General features: G+C 54.7%; 10 protein-coding genes across 10 annotated transcripts; 5 read left to right on the top strand and 5 right to left on the bottom strand.

The window, feature by feature from the left end:
• Nucleotides 1–203: 203 nt before the first annotated feature.
• On the bottom strand, nt 204–1,446 carry INS49_012289 (uncharacterized protein; the record flags this gene model as incomplete). Its single annotated transcript, XM_043172993.1, has 3 exons — nt 204–560; nt 620–1,123; nt 1,222–1,446. 3 exons carry the CDS (start codon nt 1,444–1,446, stop codon nt 204–206), a joined length of 1,086 nt encoding a protein of 361 aa, XP_043022290.1.
• Nucleotides 1,447–2,594: 1,148 nt separating this feature from the next.
• INS49_012288 (uncharacterized protein) lies at nt 2,595–4,258 on the top strand (the record flags this gene model as incomplete). The annotated part of the gene is made up of 2 exons (XM_043172992.1): nt 2,595–2,604; nt 3,030–4,258. The coding sequence occupies 2 exons, from the start codon at nt 2,595–2,597 to the stop codon at nt 4,256–4,258; spliced, it is 1,239 nt and encodes a 412-aa protein (XP_043022289.1).
• Nucleotides 4,259–5,071: 813 nt separating this feature from the next.
• Nucleotides 5,072–6,968, top strand: INS49_012287 (uncharacterized protein; the record flags this gene model as incomplete). Its single annotated transcript, XM_043172991.1, has 4 exons — nt 5,072–5,280; nt 5,335–6,470; nt 6,553–6,708; nt 6,961–6,968. 4 exons carry the CDS (start codon nt 5,072–5,074, stop codon nt 6,966–6,968), a joined length of 1,509 nt encoding a protein of 502 aa, XP_043022288.1.
• Nucleotides 6,969–7,035: 67 nt separating this feature from the next.
• INS49_012286 (uncharacterized protein) lies at nt 7,036–7,941 on the bottom strand (the record flags this gene model as incomplete). The annotated part of the gene is made up of 1 exon (XM_043172990.1): nt 7,036–7,941. The coding sequence occupies one exon, from the start codon at nt 7,939–7,941 to the stop codon at nt 7,036–7,038; it is 906 nt and encodes a 301-aa protein (XP_043022287.1).
• Nucleotides 7,942–8,379: 438 nt separating this feature from the next.
• On the bottom strand, nt 8,380–10,312 carry INS49_012285 (uncharacterized protein; the record flags this gene model as incomplete). Its single annotated transcript, XM_043172989.1, has 5 exons — nt 8,380–9,080; nt 9,136–9,316; nt 9,372–9,707; nt 9,762–10,022; nt 10,097–10,312. 5 exons carry the CDS (start codon nt 10,310–10,312, stop codon nt 8,380–8,382), a joined length of 1,695 nt encoding a protein of 564 aa, XP_043022286.1.
• Nucleotides 10,313–11,165: 853 nt separating this feature from the next.
• On the top strand, nt 11,166–13,710 carry INS49_012284 (uncharacterized protein; the record flags this gene model as incomplete). Its single annotated transcript, XM_043172988.1, has 4 exons — nt 11,166–11,653; nt 11,727–11,754; nt 11,825–12,403; nt 12,475–13,710. The coding sequence occupies 4 exons, from the start codon at nt 11,166–11,168 to the stop codon at nt 13,708–13,710; spliced, it is 2,331 nt and encodes a 776-aa protein (XP_043022285.1).
• Nucleotides 13,711–14,084: 374 nt separating this feature from the next.
• INS49_012283 (uncharacterized protein) lies at nt 14,085–14,619 on the bottom strand (the record flags this gene model as incomplete). The annotated part of the gene is made up of 2 exons (XM_043172987.1): nt 14,085–14,259; nt 14,411–14,619. 2 exons carry the CDS (start codon nt 14,617–14,619, stop codon nt 14,085–14,087), a joined length of 384 nt encoding a protein of 127 aa, XP_043022284.1.
• Nucleotides 14,620–15,080: 461 nt separating this feature from the next.
• On the bottom strand, nt 15,081–16,826 carry INS49_012282 (uncharacterized protein; the record flags this gene model as incomplete). Its single annotated transcript, XM_043172986.1, has 4 exons — nt 15,081–15,361; nt 15,447–15,714; nt 15,823–16,524; nt 16,590–16,826. 4 exons carry the CDS (start codon nt 16,824–16,826, stop codon nt 15,081–15,083), a joined length of 1,488 nt encoding a protein of 495 aa, XP_043022283.1.
• Nucleotides 16,827–17,438: 612 nt separating this feature from the next.
• INS49_012281 (uncharacterized protein) lies at nt 17,439–19,120 on the top strand (the record flags this gene model as incomplete). The annotated part of the gene is made up of 2 exons (XM_043172985.1): nt 17,439–18,075; nt 18,141–19,120. The coding sequence occupies 2 exons, from the start codon at nt 17,439–17,441 to the stop codon at nt 19,118–19,120; spliced, it is 1,617 nt and encodes a 538-aa protein (XP_043022282.1).
• Nucleotides 19,121–20,144: 1,024 nt separating this feature from the next.
• INS49_012280 (uncharacterized protein) lies at nt 20,145–23,518 on the top strand (the record flags this gene model as incomplete). Its single annotated transcript, XM_043172984.1, has 9 exons — nt 20,145–20,181; nt 20,253–20,476; nt 20,534–20,927; nt 22,198–22,385; nt 22,471–22,507; nt 22,566–23,013; nt 23,081–23,133; nt 23,192–23,362; nt 23,511–23,518. The coding sequence occupies 9 exons, from the start codon at nt 20,145–20,147 to the stop codon at nt 23,516–23,518; spliced, it is 1,560 nt and encodes a 519-aa protein (XP_043022281.1).
• Between the last annotated feature and the right edge of the window lie 368 nt (nt 23,519–23,886).

The raw sequence follows: 23,886 nt of genomic DNA, 5'->3' as shown, positions 1-23,886 counted from the left end.
CTCTGACTGCCTCGATCATGCCAAGCACTTCGGCCAACTCCATCTCGCCTTCGTTGGTCAACTGGAGCATACACAGATCGCGAGCGCGCGCGACTGCTTCGACCTCGGGACCGCATAGGCTACCTGGCTCGGGGAGGAGACGTGTGGTCAAGACAAGCATGACACTGCCGTTGGTTCGGAGTAAGTCGAGATAGCTCTGCAGCTCAGCCCTGATCAGCATTGCTGGAGAGCCTCCCGGCGACGGTCTCGGGCTCGCCGCAGGGAGGTGTGTACACCGCGGCATCCTTCACGTGCTGGGGCATGCCCGCGGAGCGATAAGTGACATTGAGGTTGGCATTGGGGCTGGGGATGGTGCCGGAGTTGTCTTTATTTCTGTGCACGGCATCCGATTCCATCCGGCCGTCGCGGCTGTCCCGCAAGTCAATGTCCGTCGGCCCGCTGTGCCATAGGCTGTCCTGGCTCAGCGGAGCGGGTTGTGCGTCATCGATCTGCACGGTGAGCCGCAGGCTGGGAAACCTCTCTGCAAGGGATCGTGCCATCGACGTAGACCTTGCGTTGACCTACCACATCTGGTCAGTCGGCTGTCATGAGCAAATAGACGCCTCGGAAAACAACTCACCTCGACTATGCAGGCGCTGCCAAGATTGGACCAGTTTAGTCTTGAAATCACGTCTACTACCTCCTCCTCCTGGTGCAATCCCGCTGCATGTCGGAGATAAGCGGACCATTGACGGCGCAGCTTAGAGCGCTCCTGAAGGGCCGATTGGAACGGGCGCATCGAGCCCATTGCAGCCTCGGCGGGGCCCTGTGTGGCTCCAAAACGTTGCGTTACTATTGGCATCTGCAGGGCCGCCGGTACGGCCGACTCGGCCATGAAGACGCTGGCGTCGAGTAGCGACTGGCTTGTGATGAATTGGGCCGAGAGGGGGGTGTGTGCCACAGAGCCTGGCTCCTGCTCCTGGAGAAACCCGACGGTCGCAAGCAGGCGGATGGCCCTGAGGAGCTGGCTCACCGGAACCCCTGCCAAGTCGGCCAGGTCCTTTGTCGGTATACTCAGCTCGAGCGGGATGCATGCAAGGATCTGGTACTCTGCAAGCCACTGGAGGCACGCGAGAATCTCAGCCTATGAGGGGAGGGACATGGTCTGTCAGTCACGCCGTAGGACATGTGACGAAAATGACAGATAGGAAAATGAGAAGGGGGGAGAGTGGGGGATGTAACCTGAGTGGCCAGGTCCTGGAGCAAGTCGTCTGGCCCACCAACGAGTGCTTTTATGGCAGCGATATTCGCAAGGATGCTTGCTTTGGCATTGCTTAGTTCTCGGTCCGTGTCTGCACTTGCTCGTGGGGGCTCGGGAGGCTCGATGCTGTGACGGTGGTTCATGAGGCTCTTTACAGCGGTGGAGAGCTGCTCGGTATGCAATTCCAGCTGGGCCAGGCGATCCATCTTTGATCACGGAAGGTTTCCGGCGCGTTGATTCCAGGATCAGGGGAGAGGCTAATGGTCTATTTCAGTCGGTACTTATAACAAAATGAAGGGCGAATGGAGGCGCCATAGCTATATCCCGGCCAACAGCTTCAAGATAAACTACAGAGATAATTAGTTCGAGAATGGCACGGCTCGGGATGCCATCATCCCAACTCCCTCCCCCAGAGCCCCTTGTCAAAAATTAGATCCTCAGCCTCTCCAAGTGGATGGTTTTGCAGCCCATCATGCATGGACGAGAATGAATCAGTAAGAGCCCAGTCCCATCTGACAGCGGAATCCCCACGATGTGAGCGTCTTAGGGTGTGCAGCGTTTCCCAACCACAAGCCAAGCTGCATATCGACGATTTGGGCCCTACGGTAGCATGCGGTAAATGCCGTGAGACACACAGGCTATTTGGGTTCCCCCACTCGGTGACGACGGAGTGGCGGGCTGAAAGGTATGGGTGTCCCACTGGGTGCAGGTACGTGTCACGTCAATGGTACCGAGGGCCTGATCGACTGCCCACGCTCGAGGATTACTACCTAGATGAATATTGCCTGAGCGGTGTATCAGATTTGTGCGTGTTCCAGGCAGGGCCGATCGCTTTCAGAGGGGATGATCAGGGTTATTTATGCAGAACGTCAACGTGTGTGGCGAGAAATAATGCTTACTGCAGATTCGACATCGAATTTCAATGTCGATCTCGCGAGTGCCCATTCTCGCTATGTCGAGAGGTAGGAATTCTGTCATTCTCAGGTCGATCTCTGCAATTCGGCAGCCTTGGTCTCACTGGGACTCTCCCAATGCGGATCAGGTCCTTGGAAACTTTCCCCAGGTAGTAAGTATGTCTCACCATTGCCAGTTGCTTTTCCGTCTGCTTTTTTATTCTTATTTGCTACGGAAACTTCTCGCGCGCAACTCCACGGTGAACAAGGCTTTGAGAGCATATAATTCGACGCCCGATTTCGGGAGGCTTTTTTAATATGCATGTGCCCCACAAGTATTTCTTCCAAAGCAGTATAACGGCCATGTCAGTGGCGTGAGTCGTCAGTGCGGTGAAGGGCCAATGGAGGGATAGTCGCTGATTACTTTCAGAAGTTCATGCATGCCGATCGCTGCCCAAACAATGCTGAACTGTTCGTTGATATCAAGAAATGTCTGGGTGTGTGCACGAGTGCGGTTCCCCCGGTACCGAGATATAAACATAATAAGCAACATTCGCAGCCATGTCAAGACTCAGATCAAATCTGCCGGTTTCAAGACTCCGAGATTCGATCATCTAGACTGGCCTTTACCACTGCCACCCAACTGACACCAATGGCTGGCTCGGGAGCTGACACTGCGAGTGTCCGGACGCCGGGCGCCCCTGGGCAAACCTCGGCAGCAGGCACAACCAACAAGCTTCGTGATAGCTGTCAAGCCTGTGCATTGTCCAAGGTCAAGTGCCCAAAAGAGAAGCCGACTTGTTCGAGATGTGAAAGCCGAAGTCTCCCGTGCCAATACATTTTCACGCGGCGCCCGGGTCGCAGGCGAGACAATAATCGCCGCCAGTCCAACGCAGGTGTCAGCACCAAGTCCGCCTCCAGCATCGATACTGAAAATGGCTTGCCCGTGGAAAAAGACACCATCCAGGCCCTGCAGCCATCCGTTGGGGCTTGCTTCCTGTCACCCAGCATAACGCCTCCTGCCGCCAGCAACAACTACCTCGACATGTCGCCACAGACCTTGAGCATTCCTGCAACACCACGCCCAGACCATGTGTTCGCCACTGAGGCCTCAGATGTATTCTCCGTTCTTGGAGAGGCCGACATGTTTTCTGCACTGGCGGACTTCGGCTCTGATGGCAATGACGTGGACTTCATGATGTCGGCCATGGACTCTCCGTTTGGGATGCCAGTTGTCGACAGCCATGCGATGACGGAGGCACACAATGATATCGGATCACTACTTATACCCCCGCAAGGGATCAACATCGACCTCCCAGCATCCGACATATCATCCTCCATAGGCCCAATAAGCGCCCCATCCAGGACAAACTCGTTCGCACCAGACATACAGGTGCTGGCAGCCGGGAAATCCGAAGTGGCACAAGCAACTGACACGTCGAATTGTGGCTGTCTGACGCAGTCTCTCGATCTCCTGAAGACGCTCTCGGCTCAGCCTGCCTCCCAGACCGGCCTGCCCGGTTCCGAGTCCCAAGGGACATCAGATGCACTCACATACGGCTCATCCCACTCGGTACTCACAGAGAACAAACAAAGTATCGAGGAAGTCAGCGAGAGGCTCACATGCACAACCTGCGCAGGGGATAACTTCCTGCTCGCCGTCCTCTCCATGACCGTCCTAAAGATACTGGAGCGGTACGCCGCCGCCGCGCGGGCACAGTCCAGCGGCGCGAGGCCGAACGACTCGGAGGCGGAGAAGGCGTCCAGGCTGGCCAACAGCATCCTCGCCAGCAGCAAGGACCAGATGATGGTGCTGAGCCGCACGTACAACACGCCGCGCAACCGCGGGCGCAAGGCCGCCCAGCTCGTCCTCAGCGAGCTCCACCGCGTGCAGAGGCTGGTCAACCAGCTCTCGCCCAAGCTCAAGCGGTCCAAGGAGGCGGACAGGCGCAACATGGACCCCCCTGAGCTGGAGCTTTGGGGCCGCCAGAGCGTGCCGCGAGGGTACGACCGGGGGCCGACTGCGCCCTTTTCGGCCACCACTTTGGGCCAGATGGAGAGCGACGTGCGCAGGAGCCTTAGCGCTTTGTCTTCCGAGATCATTAACGGGCTGAGACAGAGCTAGGCCATGACACTTGGCTGGCTCAAATCATGATGATGACTGCTTAAGGAGTCCATGAGATCGGGCAGCCAATGGCATTTGAAAATTTCATTTAGTTGGCTGGGGTTGGTTTGATACTTTTGGCTTTTGGGACAAGAATGGCGCTTCTGCTGCAACCTTGATATTAGAGACCGTGTTCATGAGGGGGTGGGGGCATGAAAGAACTAATTCAAAAGCAACTATTTTGGCACAGAATCAGCATGCAACGGTTGCCATAACCATCAGCCACTTTGCCCATGGCTGATTATAGTGTCTTGATGCTCGGCAGCGACTCCCTTTTCTTCACCTGCACACTTGTATCGATCAAGGATAGCCGTTGGGTATCATAAATCACCTCGATACGATCAGTAGCATAATTCTTAGCCGCGAAGCTTCCCATGAGCTGTTCAGTCTGTTCCGTCTACAGAATTTGCCAGTCTCGATCTCACTAAACCGAAAAATTGCTGAGGTGGATTTCGGGTCGGAGCCCGGAGCTGGCACTCTTCGTCCGTTCCGCCGTGACTCATATCCACCGAAATGCTATAGCTTCCTACTGCTACCCATCGGGTCTCAGGGTCGGTTCTCGATCTTTCGCAGCGGACCGAATCTTCCGGGGCCCAATCCCTTGAAGCCTTGTGCTTGCAGCGCACCAATCTATTCTCCTTTTGCTGCTTGATAAACCTTCCAGTCAGACATCTGGAGCTAAAGAGTTGATGAAATCTTCAGCTTTCGATCAATTTAGGCTTGTTCAAATCCTACTGTACAGTTTGGCCTTAAGTGTTCCACTATTTTGCGAACATGTCGTTCACCTCCCGCGCCAACATGACTGTGACAGAACTTCATATCACACAATGGCCACTGACAGTCGGCTTGTCCACCCTGGCCGCGGTTTTTCTTGGCTTCCTGGCATTCCTGTCTTACACGCCTACAATCCACGAGAAGTCACCCAAATTCACATCTCACACCAGCCCGTTCATTGGGTCTTTCGGATTCGGAACCGATCCGTGGTAAGCCGTTCTAACCCCCTTTATCAATGGCACTGGTGTTGACAAAGATTTTAGGAACTTTTGGAAGGGATCCAGGGACGAGTCCAAGACTGGAAACTTCAGTTTCTGGCTGGGCAGCCGACACATTGTTGGCGTGACGGGCGAGGCAGCCCGCAAGATGTTCTTTGATCATCCACAGATGGAATTTGTGCAGGGCCAGTTTATCAGGGCCATGGGAGTACACTTTTGGCCCCCCGTCCACGACATCTTCAAGCCTGGCTTCCACGGCGGGCGGGCCAACACGTACTTCCTGCGGCGTCTCCTTGAGCTTCAAAAGACTGAGCACTTGAGCAAGTACCTTCCGCGTATGTTGACCGATGCCCGCCTGGGGCTCCGCGCCCTTCAGGAGGATCCCCACGGCATCACGAATACATCCGATTCGTTCTGGCGCACGATTTTCACACAGGACTGTCGCGTGCTTTGCGCCGATGAGATGGCAGACAGCCCGAGGCTTTTCGAGGGCAGCTCAGATTCCGCGCGCACTTTGCTCCACACCTTCACCCATTACAACGTCCACTTCCCCTGGCTACTGTCTCCGGCATATTTGAAGCGCCGCTATGCGCGCTACAGGCTTTGGAGCAACGTCAAGGCCATCGTGGAGAAGCGAATGAATCGTAACCCCGGGTCCGCGGACGAGCCCGTCCAGACCCTGATCAACAACGGCGACGTCAAAGACCACGTGATCGAATTCTTCACATCCTTGCTCTTCATCGCCCCGGCCAACTCCAGCATCATCGTCGGCAAGATCCTCAGCTTCCTCGCCATGCGCACAGACCTGCAGGACAGGATCTACGAAGAGGTCAGGTCCGTCGCCGAGGCACACTCGGGCAAGGGCGGCGGCAGCGGCTCGAGCCTCGTGGAGCAGCTCGGCTCGATCCCGCTCGAGGCCTGGGAGTCGTCCTTCCCCACCATCGGGCTGTGCCTCAAGGAGGCGATCCGCATGTGGACGGCGTTCAGTATGGCGCGCTTCAATGATTCCGACAAGCCCATCCCAATCCCTGGGTCCGATGAGGTCGTGCCTGGGAATACCTTTGTCTGCTACAACACTACCGAGGTGAACTTCAGTGAGAAACTGTACCCAAATGCCAATTATTTCGATCCGGATCGGTTCACGGAGGGTCGAGAGGAGTTTAAGAGGGAGACGTATGGTTGTAAGTATCCCGTCATTTGATTCATTTGCTCTTGATAGTGCAGTCAAAGCAACAAAAATAGCTAACCTCTGCAATTTCATAGTCGTCGGCTGGGGCCAAGGTCGCCACAACTGCGCGGGGATGCGATGGGCCAAGCTACAACAGAACATCATCATCGCCTACTCCTTGGCCATGTATCAGTGGAAGAACTGCGACGAAAATGGGCAGGTGATCACGGATATTGTGTACAAGCGTCCAAGTGAGTTGAATTCCCACCAGGGTACTGTCATCCCCTCGGCGTACTGCAAATTGGCAGCGAGGGAGGCATCTTGAAGGCTTTTGGAAGCAAATGCCACGTATCAAGCACAATACTACATGGAGGGTTGCAAATCATCCAGAACTGCTGTTCTATATTTTGCTATTTGTATGATATCAGAACTTGATTTTAGAATGAAAAGGTCAATCCACAGCAGTTCCTCACGTCATGAACTGCTCATGACGTTCGCAATAGGAGCCTAACTATGAAATACACCACTTTTCATGTGTGAAATCCCAGATTGGTTCTCTTCTACTCCCGCCCACAATGTCACAACACAAGTCCTATGGTCAGAAAATGCGGATCAGTCGCCAGCCTGTCCTTGAGCGCTACCAACTCATCAACATCCCAATTAGCCCACACATGCCGACCATGAAGAAACCCGCTCTCAGAGCCAGCAAGCCAAAGCGCGAAATGCGCCGGCAGGTCCAGGCTGTCCCACTTGACCTCGTCCGCGGCGAAGTGCTCAGCCACGGTGGGCGTGTAGAACGCGCCGGGGTGGAAGGAGACGATTTTCGCCCCCTCATTTCCTCCCCCACCACCTCTCACCTGTCCCTGACCTTGGACTTGCCGGGCGTCCGAGGCAAAGTGCTGAAGCACCTGCGCGGCGGCCGCCTTGCTGGGCCCGTAGCCGACGCGCCGCGCCCCGCTGACCTGCGCCCCGGCGGAGGAAATATTGATGATGGTCCTGCCGCCGCCAGGCCCCGGCGGCGGCAGCGCCAGAAATGCCTTGGTCAGCTCAAACAAGGCGACGACGTTCGTGGCGAACGCATCCCGCACCTCCTCCGGGGTGATCTCTACTGCCCTGGCGCGGCGGTGCACGGCCGCCGCGCCCAGGACCAGGACGTCGACTGTCCCGAGGTCCCTCAGGATCTCTTCCATGCGGCTGGCGTCTGTGACGCACGCCTGGTACGCCAGGATGGTGACGGCCGGGTTTGCGGCTTCCAGGGCGGCCTTGGCTCCAGCCTGCGGCCCCGGCGAGCGCGAGACGATGGCCACGCGGGCTGCGCCGGCTGCTGCGAAGGCCTGGGCGATGCTGTAGCCGACTCCGCTTGAGCCTCCTGTGATGAGGACCGTCTTGCCCTCTCCGTGGAAACCGTGGTCTTTGGCTATGCGGTCGTAGGTTTTGGAGTGGTATGTCTTCACTGGACGAGGAATTGATTCAAAAATGTGCATTTTGATGATGTTCTGATCACTCTCGGGTGTAACAGCTTAGGTTCAAGGTGTCTGAGAGCACCGGTAGTTTCGTTGAACGATAAGAGATGGATTCAAGATATAAGTCTGTCGGGCTCTGAGAATCATTCCGAAATCGCGGAGGTTTCTTTTCAAATGCAAGCCCCGATACTCGTCGGACGCCTCATTGCCATTTCAGACATATTCCTGGGGTCCTTCCCACCATCCAACAAACGGAACTTGCCTTTCAGTTAGTTAAAGAACCGAGACACATCGATAGGTAGTGGGGAGTTGAGTTTCATTATGAGAATTTATGGACTATATGCACTATGATGGTCTATCTCCCGATTGATTCAGTCCTTCCTCTGTACACCTGCAGTCTATGGTACCCTCCAACACAATAGTCATACAGCTTCGTCACGGAACCATGCCATGGTCGCTTTACTTCTTCTCCTCCCCGAGCTTCTTCTCCTCGGCTGCACCAGGATCCTCAGCCGCGGCCTTGGCCACCTTGTTCTTCTTGACGGTCTTCCACTCCAGCGAAAATGTCCCGAGAGCGGTAAGACACGACGGAATCAAGCCGACGATGAAAACAGTCCGCAGTGCTTCGTTGTAAGCCACCAGAGCCGTTTCACGCAGGTTTTCAGGCAATGAATCAAGGAGCGACGTGGCACCTCCCGAGGTGACCAGACTCGGGTCAAAACCGGGAAGACCTGAGAGCCTCCGCACGAGCTGGTTGCTCAGCACGTTCTCCCCGACGGCGACGAACACCGACGCCCCGATCAGCGAGCCGAACAGCATCAACGCCAGACCCGTCGGCACGTCCTTCTTGGGCAGGCAGGTCTGCGCGGCGAGATTCGGTACCTGAAAACACAAACCCAGGCCAAGGCCGTATAGGATCTGGTAGCCGATCCACTTGCCGGCGCTCGTGTCGACCTGGAATGTTGTCAGGAGTCCGGCCCCGGCGCACATGATGCAGGTGCCTATGATGGCGAGTGGCGTGTAGTAGCCGATCTTGCCGTTGATGATTCCTCCGGAGATTGAGCCGACCACCATCGACAACATTAGAGGCAGGGTTTGGATGCCGGATTGGGCGGCCGATGATCCCTTGATGGACTGGAACCAGATCGGGATGAAGTAGACTGCGCCACGGGTTAGTCGCAGGACCGGAGTGGTCATCCTATGGTCGCTACTTACTGAAGACGTAATTTCCACAGTTGACGCAGACATTCGCCCAGAATCCGGAAACGATGCTGCGTTGCTTGAATATGCGCGGAGGGAGCGTCGCTGTTCCGGGGAGGAAGACCTGGGCTGCGGCAAAGGAAATGAGCAACACTCCTGCGAGAGTGAGCAATGCTATGATACGCCCGTTGCCCCACTAGATAGTGTCAATTGGATATCCAGGAGACCGATCATGTGTAAGGGGAGCTCACCGAGTATGTCTGGCCGCCCCACTGTAGTGCCAGCAGTAGACACACCACACCAGGGACCAGCACCGCTGTCCCAGGGGCGTCCAGCTGCTTCAGCTTCTTTGCCAAGGGGAGTTTGGTCTCCTCTCGGTCAGGTATGTCGAGGAAGAGATAGATGACGACCATCGCGGCGGCACCGATGGGCAGGTTGAGGTAGAAGCACCACCGCCAGGTCACGTTGGACGTGAAGCCGCCCCCTATGAGTGGGCCAGCGATGGAAGCCACGCCCATGAGGGCGCCCATCATTCCCTGCATCTGCGGGCGGCGGTGCAGAGGAATCACGTAGACGACGCAGACGATCTAGCGGCGGTTGTCAGCTGCTGTCTGTACGCGAGGAGAAACTAGTGATCTTACAGTTCCGGCAAATATGCCAGCGGCACCGACTCCAGAGATGGCCCTTCCGATTATGAACGCCACGGAATTGGGAGCTGCTCCGCAGAGCGCAGAGGCAGCCTCGAAGAGGAGGACGCTGCTGAGGAGGGTCCCCTTGATTGAGAAGAAGGTGTAGATCCGCCCGAACAACAGCTGCAGGGCACAGCACGTCAGGAGGTATGCGCTTCCGTACCAGCCGACGTCGGTCAGAGAGTTGAAGTCGTCGGTGATCTGGGGTATGGCCTGGGCAGAGCAGAGCAGGTTAGCACATTGCCGTCGGCATAGTGAATTCGGGCTGGTGTTTTGATATTGCGTACAGTGGAGATGATGGTCCGGTCAAGTCCGACAAGGAACATGCTGAGGAAGACCGATACCATGACGAGTATGGTCTTTGACTTGGATGTCTTCGGCTCCGGGTCGTCCAGCTTGGGAGGAGTGTCGTTGGAGTGATCATCGTGCGAGGTCCTCTCTGTCGCTGGGGTGGCGGCTCCGTGGAGGTCCTCAGGACCGGATTTCGAGGCACGGGAAGCCATTTCCGTTGAAATCAAATGTACTGTTTCTTCGGAATATCAGATATCAAGTGGTTAATGCCAAATTGTGAAGTCTGCTTGAGGAGAATGGGGAACGACTGGGGATATTTGTGTTTGCGACTGCACCGTATGAGATGTTGACGACAGAAGGAAAGCCAGACACTGCGAAATTTATGGAGCTTTATGAAGACATTTGGAACGCAGTGGAAGATGCAGGCAAACAAACAAAATGACACCGGCCGGGTATTGGAAAGCCACGAGCTAAGGGGTAGTGAATTGCTGGCTGTGACAGGCCTCTGAGAGCATGTGTCTCGGCGGTTACTAAAACCCGACCTGGCCAGCTAACCCATCCGCGACTACGAATTCAGGCCAAATCTTTCCAAATTGCAATACGGAACTCGGAGATAAAAATCATTGGTTTGCCTCAAAACTAGCGAAGAAGAAGAAAAAAAGACCACTCGTGTGATCTCTGATATCTGCTCGGAGACTTAGACTATAGTCGCGTTTACTCAACAGTAGGCAAACCAAACCCCCCTCCCCTTTCCCCCAGCCAGGAGACTGCCTCACCCCTAACCCCCATCTCGCTCGGGAGTTAGGAATGTCCACTAACAAGCACCTCGGGCCCGAGCTGTAAGGGACTGCCCACGCAACATCAACCTGTTTGGTCTGTTTTCAAGGACCCGAGACGGCTCGCCCGCTCAGTTGTCTGCGGCATGGCTTGACCCCGTCCCTTGTCACGTTCGACGCCCTTCGTGGCAGCACAATACCATGAGACGGAACAGTCAGACACCGAACGTCAAGGCTCACAGACTCTAGCCACAGACACACGCATGCAACCCACGCTCACCCCGTCGCGATGGCTAGCTTGACGACAGGCCTGGATCAAACGGACCCTCTGGTGACTTCTACAGCCACAGCCACAGAGCACACGGTACAAGCTCCCGTCAAGCAGCAGCGGGTGCTCGCTTGTGTGTCGTGTCAGCAGCGCAAGGTCAAGTGCGATCGCCACTTCCCCTGCGCACACTGTCTTCGTGCTGGTACCCCATGTGTGCCGGCTTCCCTCGTGCCCCGTCAGCGCCGTCGCAGGTTCCCAGAGAGGGACCTGCTTCAGCGCCTGAGACACTATGAAGACCTTCTTCGCCAAAACAACGTCGACTTCCAGCCTTTGCACCCCACTTCCCCGGCCAGTGCCAGTGCCATAACGGCCGAGCAACCCTCTCTGGCCGTAGCTGCAGCGGCCGCTGACACAAAACAACGAGGCACTGAAGACTCCGAAATGCTAGACACTCGCTCAGAGGTCTCATCAGTGGACAAGGCACCCATGAAGTCGGATTCGAAACCCGTGTGAGCAACAGAACACTATCCACTCATTTTCGAAGGCAGCTTTTTCTGACTGGTATATTTGATTCCCGCTCAGGAATCTGTGGCACGCTATCAGCCGGGTGGTACGTATCCTTTACTTTCGTGGTTTCTGCTTGGACTGCAGGCCAGCGGCACTAACTGTACAAACAAAAGACATTAGACCCAGGTGAAGACGACACCGATGATGACGACGGTGACGGTAGTGCCGAAGCCAGTCCAGAGAATAGCGGCCACGGCGATGGTGGAAGCGATTCCCAACCAGGAACCCGCAGTGTGCACACTTCTATCAAGAAGAACGCGTGGGATCACGATGATACTTACTCGGGGGCTCAAGGCGACGATTTCGACCATTTATTGTTTGGCGCAACACAAACAGATGTCCACTTATCCACCTTGCACCCAGAACAAGTCCAGATCTTCAGGCTCTGGCAGATTTACCTCGAGAACATCGACCCACTGCTCAAGGTTACCCACACGCCGATCCTGCAGGCACGCATCATCAACGCCGTCAGCAACCTGGAAGGCATTAGTCCTTCCTTGGAGGCCCTTATCTTCAGCATCTATTGTGTCTCCGTCCTGAGCCTCACCAACCAGCAGTGTCGTTCTTTCTTTGGATCTCCCCGGAGGGACCTGCAGGCACGTTATCATTTCGCATGTCAGCACTCCCTCCTGAATTGCAAGGCTCTGCGGTCCGGCAGTGTCGAAAGCTTGACAGCCTTGTACCTCTATCTTGTAAGCCTCACCATATTGGTTCATCTGTCCCGACCCTGTCCCAATTTCAAATCTCATCAATCAATCATTAGGTCTCAGTCAGGTCACAGACAGACCCTCGATCCTTGTCGTCCACGCTTGCCATCGCCATCCGCGTCGCACAACGGATGGGCTTGCACGATGAGTCCACATATGGTGGTTGCAATGCTCTCGACGCTGAGATGCGCCGACGGCTGTGGTGGTCCCTGGTCAACTTTGATCACCGCCTATGCGAAATGACGGATTACAAGACAACCAATTTGACACCGACCTGGGATTGCAAGATACCCCTCAATGTCAACGACTTTGAGCTCCGGCCGGAAATGAAGATCTCGCCGACGACTCACGATAAACCCACTGAGGCCCTCTTCGCGGTTGTTCGCAGCGAACTGGCGGATTTTGTTCGCCATAGCGCATTCCACATCAACTTCATCAGTCCGTCCTTGAATGCCATCGCCAAATCAAGACATGGTCCCGCCCCAGATGGAGACGAATTGACGCTCCTCGAAAAGACCATCGAGGACAAATACCTCAGCTCCTGCGACCCCGACAACCCCCTCCACTTCATGACAATCTGGACAACACGGGCTTACCTCGCCCGAGCCCGCCTGCTGGAGCACTACTCAAGGTTCTCGACCTCGTCCGCGCAGCAGACAGAGTCCCAGCGCAGCGCCGCCGTCTCGCACGCGCTGGGCATGCTCGAGTGCGAGACCAAACTCCGGACTTCCCCCCTTATCAAAGGCTTCCTCTGGCACGTCGACTCCAACGTCCCCGCCCTCGCGTACGTGCACATCCTCAACGGGCTCAAGAAGCGGCCCGACGACGAGCACGCCGACAGGGCGTGGGAGGCGCTGAGCGACAACTACGAGGCCCGCGCCACGTACTCCAAGGCCGGCGAGTACGGCATCTCGGACGTCTTCTCGCGCGTCGTGCTGCAGGTGTGGGCGGCGCGCGAGGAGCTCTGCAGGGAGCAGGGGAGGCCCGTGCAGCCGCCGCGGATCGTGGAGATGGTCAGGAATGTGGCGGCGGGGACGGATTCGGCTGCGCCCCCTCAGCAACAGGTTCATCCTGGACAGCCCAATGTTGGGGCTATGGGCATCAGCTCCAGCGGGTCTTCGCTGCCTATACCTGTGAGCTTCGGTGGTGATCAGGGTCCTGGGCACCAATTCTTTCCTGGTTCTGGGCTTGGAACGTATCCGGAGATACCCCAGCAAGCTATGATGGATGTTGACATGAATCAGTTCTTGAACCCGGTGGACTGGAGGTGGATGCATGCGCGAGGTTGGTGAGGTACTGTTCAGGCTCAACAGCCAAAATGAGTCGGAGTATCTGGTACAGAGATAGTCGAAGCCCGTTTTCAGCCGTTTTTCTCGCTGTCGGTATACGAAAATAGCTTGGTAGGGATATGACAGGCCCTCTTCGATTTGAGTCGCAAAAATGCTTAATGGCATGCGCCCAGCAGCAATGAATTTCCTATGTGATCCCGCGTGACACCATTCAAAAATGGATCGCCACACTCCGCCTCTCGATATCAATGTATTGTGTATCGTTCAGACACCGAACTCGCGAAGATGCAACAAGGCCCGTAGTTGAAATGACGGACCAACTCATGGCCGTCGCTGGGAAGAGTGAGAGACCTGGTCATGGGCCTCCATGCTCTAGCTCACGGCGCCCCGCCCACGGGGCCGCTGACGGCCCGCTCCTTCAACCACTCCAACCTGCCGCTCTTGTCCACTTTGGCGAATATGAAGCTCTCGAACTCGACGGCGACCCCGTCGATGCTGATGATGCCCGTCATGCGCGCCGCCAGCTGGTCGCCATCGCGGAGGAACTCGTGACTGTAGGGCATTCAGAACTGATGTACTGCAGCCTGCCGGCCAATTTCTATGCCGCCTGGAAGGTGGAATGGAGCGCGCAAAGGGGTTCATGTATAACTTCCTTGGAGGCGTTTTTGTTTGGGGGGGGGGGGTGTGTGGAATAAAAACTCACAGAACAGGCTTGTAGTCGCCAACCTTGGTGCGCATCTCCTCGATGTGCTTGATGTAGGCATCGTAGGAAAGCAGTTGGCCGTTCAATATCTGGTAGAAGCCGGGCGTGGAGATGGCCTCTACGAACAGCTTCGCCTCGTTGGGCGGGCCTGTGAGGCTCCATTCCATGGCGCGCTGGAACCCGGCGCGGGTGGAGGTGTATTCGGACATGACTGCGATTGTGGTGGTCTTCGGTATTTGAGATATGAATTCTATGAACAAAACATTTATATCCTGGAAGAGAAAGGAGTTCGCCCAGGACACGCGTATAGCGGAGGATTTTTCGTCAGGATTCGGTGTTGGTTGGAAGTGACCCACATCTCCGTCAGACTCCAGTTAGGAAGACGAGCACCAATCAAATAGTCACATCAGCGATGAAAATCTAATAGGGTTGCTTGTCTGTATTACTTTGCTCGCTTTCCCTGGCAGAAATATTTCCTCTTCTGTCTCGAGAGAGCAGAGGTAAGAGGATGGATACAATGTGACCACCCCATGAATAGACATCATATCCAACAAACAATCGACCAGTCCTCGCACAGGGTGCTCCCACAATTTACGACACTGATCTCTAGTCTCAACCTGCCACATCGATTGAAATGTGACCACGGGGACGAAGTATCAGAGGAATCAGATCACCGGCCCGTCCCGGCCGGTCCTTCGAACAGAACGTCCCCCCTTTTCAACGCCGCCTCAACCGCATCCCAGTTCCGTGCAAGTCTCGTGGCACTGAGCCAGTAATTTCCATGCGCGTCTTTTCCGGTGATTGGAAACATCTCGGTGAACCTGTACGGAGTTTGGGCGCTGTGGATGTACTTCGGCCTGACCGGCCGGTTAGAGCCCTTCACGGACGCGGCCGAGAAGTCGAGGCTGAAGAAATCGGCCTTGGACCAATTCGAGACGCTGATGATGTGCACTAGGTGTCCAGTCAGCAACGACGGCGTGAGTAAAGGAGCTCGTCATTTTCGATGTGTTTGGACTAGATATCCATGCACGCTTACTTGAGCTGTCTCCGAAGAAGGGCGGCAATTTGTTGGGCCCCGATTCCCTCAGGATGGCGCAGTGGGCCTCGACTTGTTCGCGGGTATTTTGCTCCTCAAGTGCCAACCGGACTCTCTGGGCGGTGTGACCCAGGGGCCCGCGCCGAATATCTGTTACCGATAGCAAAGTGGTGAACAGGAAGGCGCAGTTCGAGAAGTACGTCTTGTCCGGAGGCAGAAGTGATTCTGAAAGAGCCTTGCGCCCGGAGAAGGCACTCTGTACGGCGACCTGGACTCAGTCAGCTTGGTTTCAGTGTGGACGAATTGTCCGTCAGCGGGGCCGACTCCCATCAAGCGTGATTGAACACCGATTAGGCTTCAAATTAGAGTCACTCACCGTCCGGTCCGAGTCTGGCGGAAAATTGACCACGGCAAGCCTAGCAAGCCATGCAACAAGGACATCACCTTCTGAGAGAAACTTCTTGTTTCCGCCGTCTTCAATGGCGGCGAGCTCTTCGAGAGCGACGGCGCGGAGCTCCTCGACGAAATTGGCCGGCAGGCATACAACACGCGTCTCCTGTCTCCGGAAAAGGTCCGAGATGTTACCCAATCCCCAGCCGATCATACCGAGTGTACTCATCCTGCGGTCGCTCAGCTTGTGCGGCTCGGAGACGTGCCTCCCAAGCTCGCTGAGGGGATCTTCATGGTGGCTGTACGGCTTCGTGATCTCGTCTTGCCTCCCTTGCATCATCAGTATCCACGCGTCCAGCAGGGCCCTCTTGGCAGTAGCGTCGAAGGCGGCGTGCAGCCAGTTCACCACGACGACTGTCGCGTCGTGGAAGGAAACGACGTGCAGACCTGTTATTGACCGGTCGCTGTACAGGTAGTCTTCGAGCTTGTTTGGGCAGTCAGGTCCCATGTAAAGGGACTTGAAGTCATCTGCATCGCCGACGATGGCGGGTCTCGTGCTTGGTTTGGGCAGATGACGGGCGACCAGGTCTTCATCGACGGTAGTGTCGTGGCTAACAAAACTTTTCGTTACGAGTTCTCGGTCTTTGGATACTCTGGTGGGCACGTGGTACTCGAGGTTTCCTTTATTCTGGTATACTCAGCTATTCGATCCAACGGTTTTGTCATGGTTGGCCCAGTGAGCATTTCACTTACATTCCTCCTGACACGAGCACCAAGCTTCTGCCACCCATTCCGGGACGCCAGGAGTTCCAGAGCATTTCCTAGCTTTTGGGGATCGAGGACATTGTCAAAAACAAACATGGAATGCAGCACAAAGGTTCTGAAGAGCAAAGTGTCATCGAACACGGGCAACGGAACAATCTCGTCGCTGGGTATTCTGGGAGGGATGGATCTCGACCCAAAGAGCATATCAGACAAAACGGTGAGCATCTTGAGCAGTGACGAGAATATGCACGTGGTGAGGGAGGCTGTTGTGGATAGAAGGGCGGTTAGTAGTCGGATTATGGAAATTTTAGGTGCGTGGTAGAGTGAAAGATGAGCCATTATTTAAATGCCCGTGTTGTTTCCTTGGGCCGCCGGAAACTTTGAGCAAGTTCACCGGGCATCCCACGGTCGACGCCTCCGAAATCGATCAATTCATCCAGGTTCTTGCGATATCCGATTACCAAGGCAATAGCTTCCATGGCCAAGCCACTACCTGCTTGGGATTTACATCGAATAGAGAATTCTCTACCCAAAACAATTTTTCAGGCGAGTTGTGGCTGCATTGGGATTTCTAAACGGGTTGATATGCCAATAGGAGTGTACGTAATTCTCCCGAAGGGGTGGTCTCCGTAATCGCCCGGATAGACCCGTCCGCAACCATATTTCGGCCTTAGAATTAGGATCATATATAGTTCAAGCGCGGGTTGCCAGACGTTTGAGGTTGCTGGCAGTAAATATGAGAATAGGTCTGTCACTTATTAGATCAGAACCACATGCACCGGCCGCGTCCAGACTTCTAGATCCCCTAAACTATTGAACCCTTTCACACCAAACAATATGGGCAGAACACTCGACTCGCCTGAGCAGCGCAATTACTTTGCGGTGGGTGACAAACACGAGTTCGACCCTGAAAGATGGACACCCAACGGTGATGCTGCAGAACAAGATCTGCTGCCCAAACGCGAACCAGAAACGCATGTCAAAGTGCTCATCGTAGGTGCGGGTTTTGCCGGCCTGATGGCGGCGCTCGAGTGCTGGAGGAAAGGCCACGACGTGGTGGGCATCCTGGACCGGAACCAGGGCCCCAACTTTAGCGGCGACCTCATCATAATCCAACCTTCGGCCCTGGAGGCGGTGAGGCACTGGCCGCAGATGTGCCGCGAGCTCGAGGAGGACAAGGTCACGGCGGGGACGTACTACTACCGCCACGACGGCGAGCTCATCGACGGGCCCGCGCAGCCCAACTACAATGCCCCGGAGCATGTTGCCGAGCGGCAGCGCAGGCTTGGGGAGTTCCCCTACTGCGGCGCCGTGCAGATCCGAAAGAAGTTCTACCGCATGCTGCTGCGTCAGGTCGCTCGTCTGGGCTTCACGGTTGATTACGGCCGGCGCGCCGATAGCTATTTTGAGGACGAGAATGCCGGGCTGGCTGGTGTCGTCTTGACTGACGGCTCAGTGCGAACGGCTCACGCTGGTGAGTTGTCTGTGGGACATTGTTTGAGCGAAGTGGAACAACATTGACCAAATTCTCATGCGCAGTCATTGCGGCCGATGGGTTCCGGTCACGCTCAGAGCTCCTGATAGCTGGCGAGTACGCGCCAACTCGATCCAGCGGAATGTCGGTCTACCGCACAGCGTTCCCAGCCGAGCTGGCCTTTGCCGACGAGATGGTGCGCCAGCGATGGGGGGGCAAGCATACCTATGAGTTCTGGATGGGCTCGGGCATGCACATCGGGCTGTATCTCTCGCCGGAGGTTGTGGCCTTTGGCATCACTCCGCGGGACGAGTTCCTGGACCCCAACAAGGTCGCGAAAGAGTCGTGGACCCCAGACGTCGACCCGGACGAGGTCATCGAAGTCATGCGCCGGGCGAGGCTTCCCGGGCCCGGCGCAGGGTCCGACTGGCACCCCGTCATCGAGGCCCTGGTGCGCACGGCACCCCGCGGCAACCTCATCCACTGGCCACTGCGCTGGCGCAACCTGAGCCGCGACTGGGTATCCAGTGGTGGAAGAGTTGTCCAGATTGGCGACGCCGCCCACTCCACCGTGCCCTCCTCGGCCGCCGGCGGCACGCTCGCCCTCGAGGACGCCATCACCCTGGCGTCCTGCCTGCAGCTGTCAGCCGTGCCCGGCTCGGCGCCCGGCCCCGGGTGCGGCGCCGGCGTCCCCTTCGGCACGCGCGTCTACAACCTGTTGAGGTACGAGCGCGCGAGCTGCACGCAGAAGATGGCCTTTGTCAACGCCCAGGTGCTGGGCCACACCATCGACTGGGACGACCTGAGGCGGAACCCCGAGAAGGCGCGGGTGCGCTACCCCAAGTGGCTTTTCCGGCATGACCCGGAGGCTTATGTCTACGAGAACTACGGCCGGGCATTTGCACACCTGGTGAGCGGGTCCGAGTTCCGCAACACGAATATTCCCCCTGGTCACAATTTTGTGCACTGGACTATTGAGGAGATCCACAAGCAGATGGCGGGTGGGAAGAGGGTTGAGGATCTATTAGATGGGGACTGGACGTAGCTAGTGGACATGTTCGGACAGAGCTTGGCAATGAACAACTTCTTTTCTGACCACAGATAGAATATCTCTTGAGCCTTCAATTTCGGCAGGATCTCACGCCTATGTGAAGTCACCCTTTTTTTCTAGAACAATGTGGCTAGCCATAGCTGAATCTCTTGTGTGATTCAATCTCGTGACTCTTATCAAGCGATCAGTGGCACGGATTTAACGAAGAGAAATACAGTCTTGATCATCTTGCAATCTGAGTCAGCATTCATTTGAAAGAATGCCTATCGGCCCGACCAAAAATACATCCGTCTGGACCTGTGTCAGTACAAAACCTGGGTTTAGTGAGAGTCCAATTGTCCCGAAGCTTGTCTCGGAGGCCATACCTGCTTTCGGGGGTCCGAACAAGCCGCATCGGGCCTCGGTGCAATTTGTCGGATACGTACAACGGCAGTGGCGTCTCAGTTACTTGCACCGGCAGATTATGCTTGGCTATGTGGGACTCTAAGGCCACAAATCTGAGCAAGATCAAAATGCATCCAGCCTTGACCCGCTGGTTGGATGCGTGTGCTGGAAAAGGTAAGGTCGGCTGTCAAGGTCTCACCAGATATCTTGGACAGCACGGCCAAGTCAAACATCGCCTTGTACCACGCCATACATTTTACGCAGCATAGGTCACTGGGTGGCTTGCTTGCGGGACAGCCAACAGTCGTTGCAGCTTTCTCTGAACACAATCTGGAAGATTTTGTAGTCCATCGCATGGAGATCAAAGGCAATGACGGCTATCGATCAATCTTCCGCCCAGCAACGTTATGTTGGTGGCGCTTTGTAATGTCTCGTTTGACTTATAATAGTATGCAAGCAGGCGGCACCATCATGATAGACATGCATTTTCATCTCATTCTTCTTGTCACATTTGATCGTATCTTACCGGGCCATAAAGCCATATCGACTGTTATCACAGATGTCGGTGAGACTGCTGGGTGGAATTCACTCAGGTAAGGATCCAACAACGTCTAGCCCAAGCAAATCATCCGGGATGTTAGGCAAAACCATTCTCGTACTCGGTGCAACAGGTGAGTGACAGATTACCATCGAAGTCTGAAGAGAACCTTCACGAAATTCAAATTACTCATTTCACGAGCAGGTGCATGTGGAGTGGAGTTCTGCAACCAAGCCCTCAAGGCCGGCCACTCCCTGATCATCTTCGCCCGCGCACCAAGCAAGTTACCGTCGAATATCAAGGACTCGCCAAATGTGTCTGTCATCGAAGGTAAATTTGCAGACGCAAATGACAGGGAGAAGGCAGCCAAGTCCGGCGCCGACGTGTTGATTACATTCATGGGACCAGTGACAATGTCCAGCGGCGCGGTAAGTGTACTGTTCCAGATCACTCAACATCAATGCTGACATCTGTGTGCTATCAAGCCTCCCGGGGCCTTCTACAAGGAGTTCCTGCCCCAGGTCATAGAGAACGGCATCCAGCGCGCCCTGATCTTGACTACCCCCTCATTCCCGCAGCCCCAGGATAGAGGCGGCCTCAAGTGGACTGCCTCAAAGACGTTGGTCAGGATAATTGGCGGCAGCGCATACTCCGAAAAGATAGGCATCGGCGAGACCGTATCGGCGATACCCACAGACAGGCTGAGGTGGACTCTGTTCCGCGTCGGCTGGCTGAATAATGGTCCCGCCCAGCCCGTCAACGCGACGTACACTGGGTCCGGGGAGGACTCACTTGGCATAAGCAGGGCCAGCATTGCGGAGTGGCTTGTTGAGGAAATCGCGGCGGAGAAGTTTGTGGGCAAGGCGCCGTATATCTGCAGTTTTTAACCGCTCCGGGCTGGACTGGCACGCAGGGGCTGGGCAGAACATAATTATTGACCTTTCGAATAGTCTGCTGCATTTAGTTTCTATTTCAAGTGCGGGACCTGCAATAGTGTAATGTTGTGTGACTGCTCAACTTGCTCTACTCCGACAGGACTGTAAATTTAGAAACCGTGCAACCCAGCCCCGTTCGCCCGCCAAAAGTCTTAACTTTTAACCAAACCTTGCTCAACAACTACAACGCGCTTGGTATGATTGACTCTTGTGGAAGAACTGAGACTTGAGCTGCAAATAGAATGATACCATCTTTGTAAAGTTTTATGCATGTGACATTGAACTTTGGCTCTGAATCACTTTGGCCTTCACTCGCAACTCCTACATTGACGTTGTGCGGGCTCTAGATGTGCGTTCCTTGCCCGACTGGGACCTCCTCGTAGTATGTCTCTGCCCTTGCCGACACCATACATGTGCAGCAAGTGTCATTCCTCGGACTTGGCACGATTGGACCTAACAGTGATAGAAGTACTAGGCATACGAGCCAAGATGACGTTTTGGGCCTGCCGCTTTGGCGCTCTTTAACAGTATTTTCCGCATACGTATTTCTCACTGCCGTATCGTCGCTCGTTTCTCTAGCAAGGTTTGAATAGCATAAAGTGGTAATCCACAAGTACCGTTCCCAGACGCCACACCGGATCGCGGGTAAGCGCGGGGTCTCCGTGCGGCTGAGACCACAGAGCACATTAACGTGGGGGCTAGCTCTCACCTCAGAGTCACCTCAGAGCTGGGCGCAATGCCCACTCTTATGGGCTCTAGACGCGTTCCACGCAGGCCTCCTCGCTTTTTTCTTTTTCCCCCGGAAATCAACAAGATGTTCCATTGCGTATCATGTCGGGATTGTTCAGGAAGTTTGCAGCTTTTGCCGCCCTGTTCCTCCTCCTCATCCACCCAGTCGTGTCCTACAAAAGGGATATCACGACTTGGACCACAACCACGTGTGGCGTAAGCAAATCGAGCCTATCACGTTCCTTCATTGAGAGAGAAAAGTTGACCCAGTTTTCTAGCTTTCCTGCTATGAGTTAACTTGCAACTCAACAGAGCACGGCGAGTGCGCATGCGATACCCATCTCCATGATCTCGTGACCTGCATGTTCGATGCGTGCCTTGACGCGACAGAGTATTACAGCAAGTCCACACCAGTATCTTTGAAACTGTTTGGATCCTCGTGTAGCCTTTCAAGATCCGACGACTGATACGAAATGCCTTGGTAGTGAACTGGCGTGAAATCTACTACACATGCGATCTTCCACGCCCAATCTCGACCGTCGATCCCGAGTACACGCTCACGGCCATTGTTCTCTTCGTCATACAGACTCTTGTCTTTATTCCTCGGATAGTGACCCTGTCGTTCGGCCGGGGTCAATGGTACAAAGATGATATATCTTGTGTGGTTGCATACGTCAGTTTCCCTTTGATTCTGTAGTCGTCGTTTACAGACTGAAATCGTATTACGAGGAGGATTCGATGCTAATGTAATTGAAAAGATCCTTCTCATTGCACAATTCGTCCTTTGTGTACTTGGTAAGCTGCCCATTGCATCCCCTTTCCATATTTCCTGACTGGCTGACCAGCTACGCAGAGGGAGTGGTTGGATGCTATGTCCACTTCTGGGACCTGGACTTTGAGAAAATACCGGAATTCTACAAGATCAACTTCGCCCGCGCGCAGCTATACGCAATCACGCTGGCAGTCACCAAGATGTCTATCCTCTTCTTTTACCAGCGTATTTTCGAGGGCCCAAAAGTCCAGCGAGTCCTCCGGGCCACACAATTCTTCAATATGGCCCTGGCCGTGGCGTACTTCATCGCCCAGTGCTTCGTATCCCAGCCTCTCTACTGCGAGTGGACTTTCAATCAGGGACCTGAATGTACTTACCACGACGTCTTTGATGGCTCCGGGGCATATTCGGCGCTGAACGCGGCCTTAGACCTTTGGATGGTTCTCGTGGCGGCCTTCTTGATTTGGAAACTGCAGATGAAGGTCACGAAGAGGCTCGGCGTGATCGCTATCTTTGCGACCGGTTTCTTGTAAGCCTTTCGCTATCCCGTAGTCCATTCCTGATGACACTTATTGTCTGTTAACATGTGCCTTTAGGACATTCTGCTCAGCACTTTTTCGATTTGTCATTTGGCGTCTTTCAGACGCGAGTAAGTACCCTTTAGCCGTTTCTGAACCGAAATACCCTGGTACTAATGCCCATTCTAGCCAAGGAAACCACATTTCCCTCGCTTACTTGGGCAACATACTACGCCGTCTATATTGAACTCACATGCTGCTTCATCATCGCCTGCCTCCCAGCCATAAGGCAGCTCAAGGATAAGAAGATCTTACCTACGATCAAGGGCTACACCACCCTCATATCCAACAAGTACAAAGGTACTAGAGAAAGTACCAGCACAGCAGCATCGCCAAGGCTTGTGGTTAGAAAAACTCAAGAAACCCGGGTCACGAGTAGTAGGTTGGACCCAAATGACAGAAAGGATGATGACTGGAATCTGGACATGCAGGATTTAAGGACTAGCAGACAGGTAATGATTGAGTAGATCAGGCATTTCCAGGCACTGCCAAGACAGGAAAAATGGAACTTTTAGCATTTCAAGTTACTAGTGCTCACCGTCACACACAATAAATTCATAATGAGACCGTCTGAAAAATCAACAGGCGTCGGCTGTCAGAGTACATTTGTCTCGATTCGCTTCACATAAGCCCCTTTCAAAAAGTCATTTGGGACATTTTACTTCCTAGACACACTGGTGGTACTGCTCCACCCAAGTAAAGAAAAGGTTTCAATACCTACCTTTTCCACGTGTTCAGAATGCTTACTATGTGGAGCTTCTCCCATTTCCATTCCTCAACATTGAATCGGCAACATATCTTTGTCATGTTGCTAGTTGTAATTG

The sequence above is a fragment of the Diaporthe citri genome (genome assembly GCF_014595645.1).
Source record: "Diaporthe citri strain NFHF-8-4 chromosome Unknown scaffold_6, whole genome shotgun sequence".
NCBI classification, from domain to species: Eukaryota; Fungi; Ascomycota; class Sordariomycetes; order Diaporthales; family Diaporthaceae; genus Diaporthe; species Diaporthe citri.
This window is presented reverse-complemented; position numbering and strand designations above follow the sequence as displayed.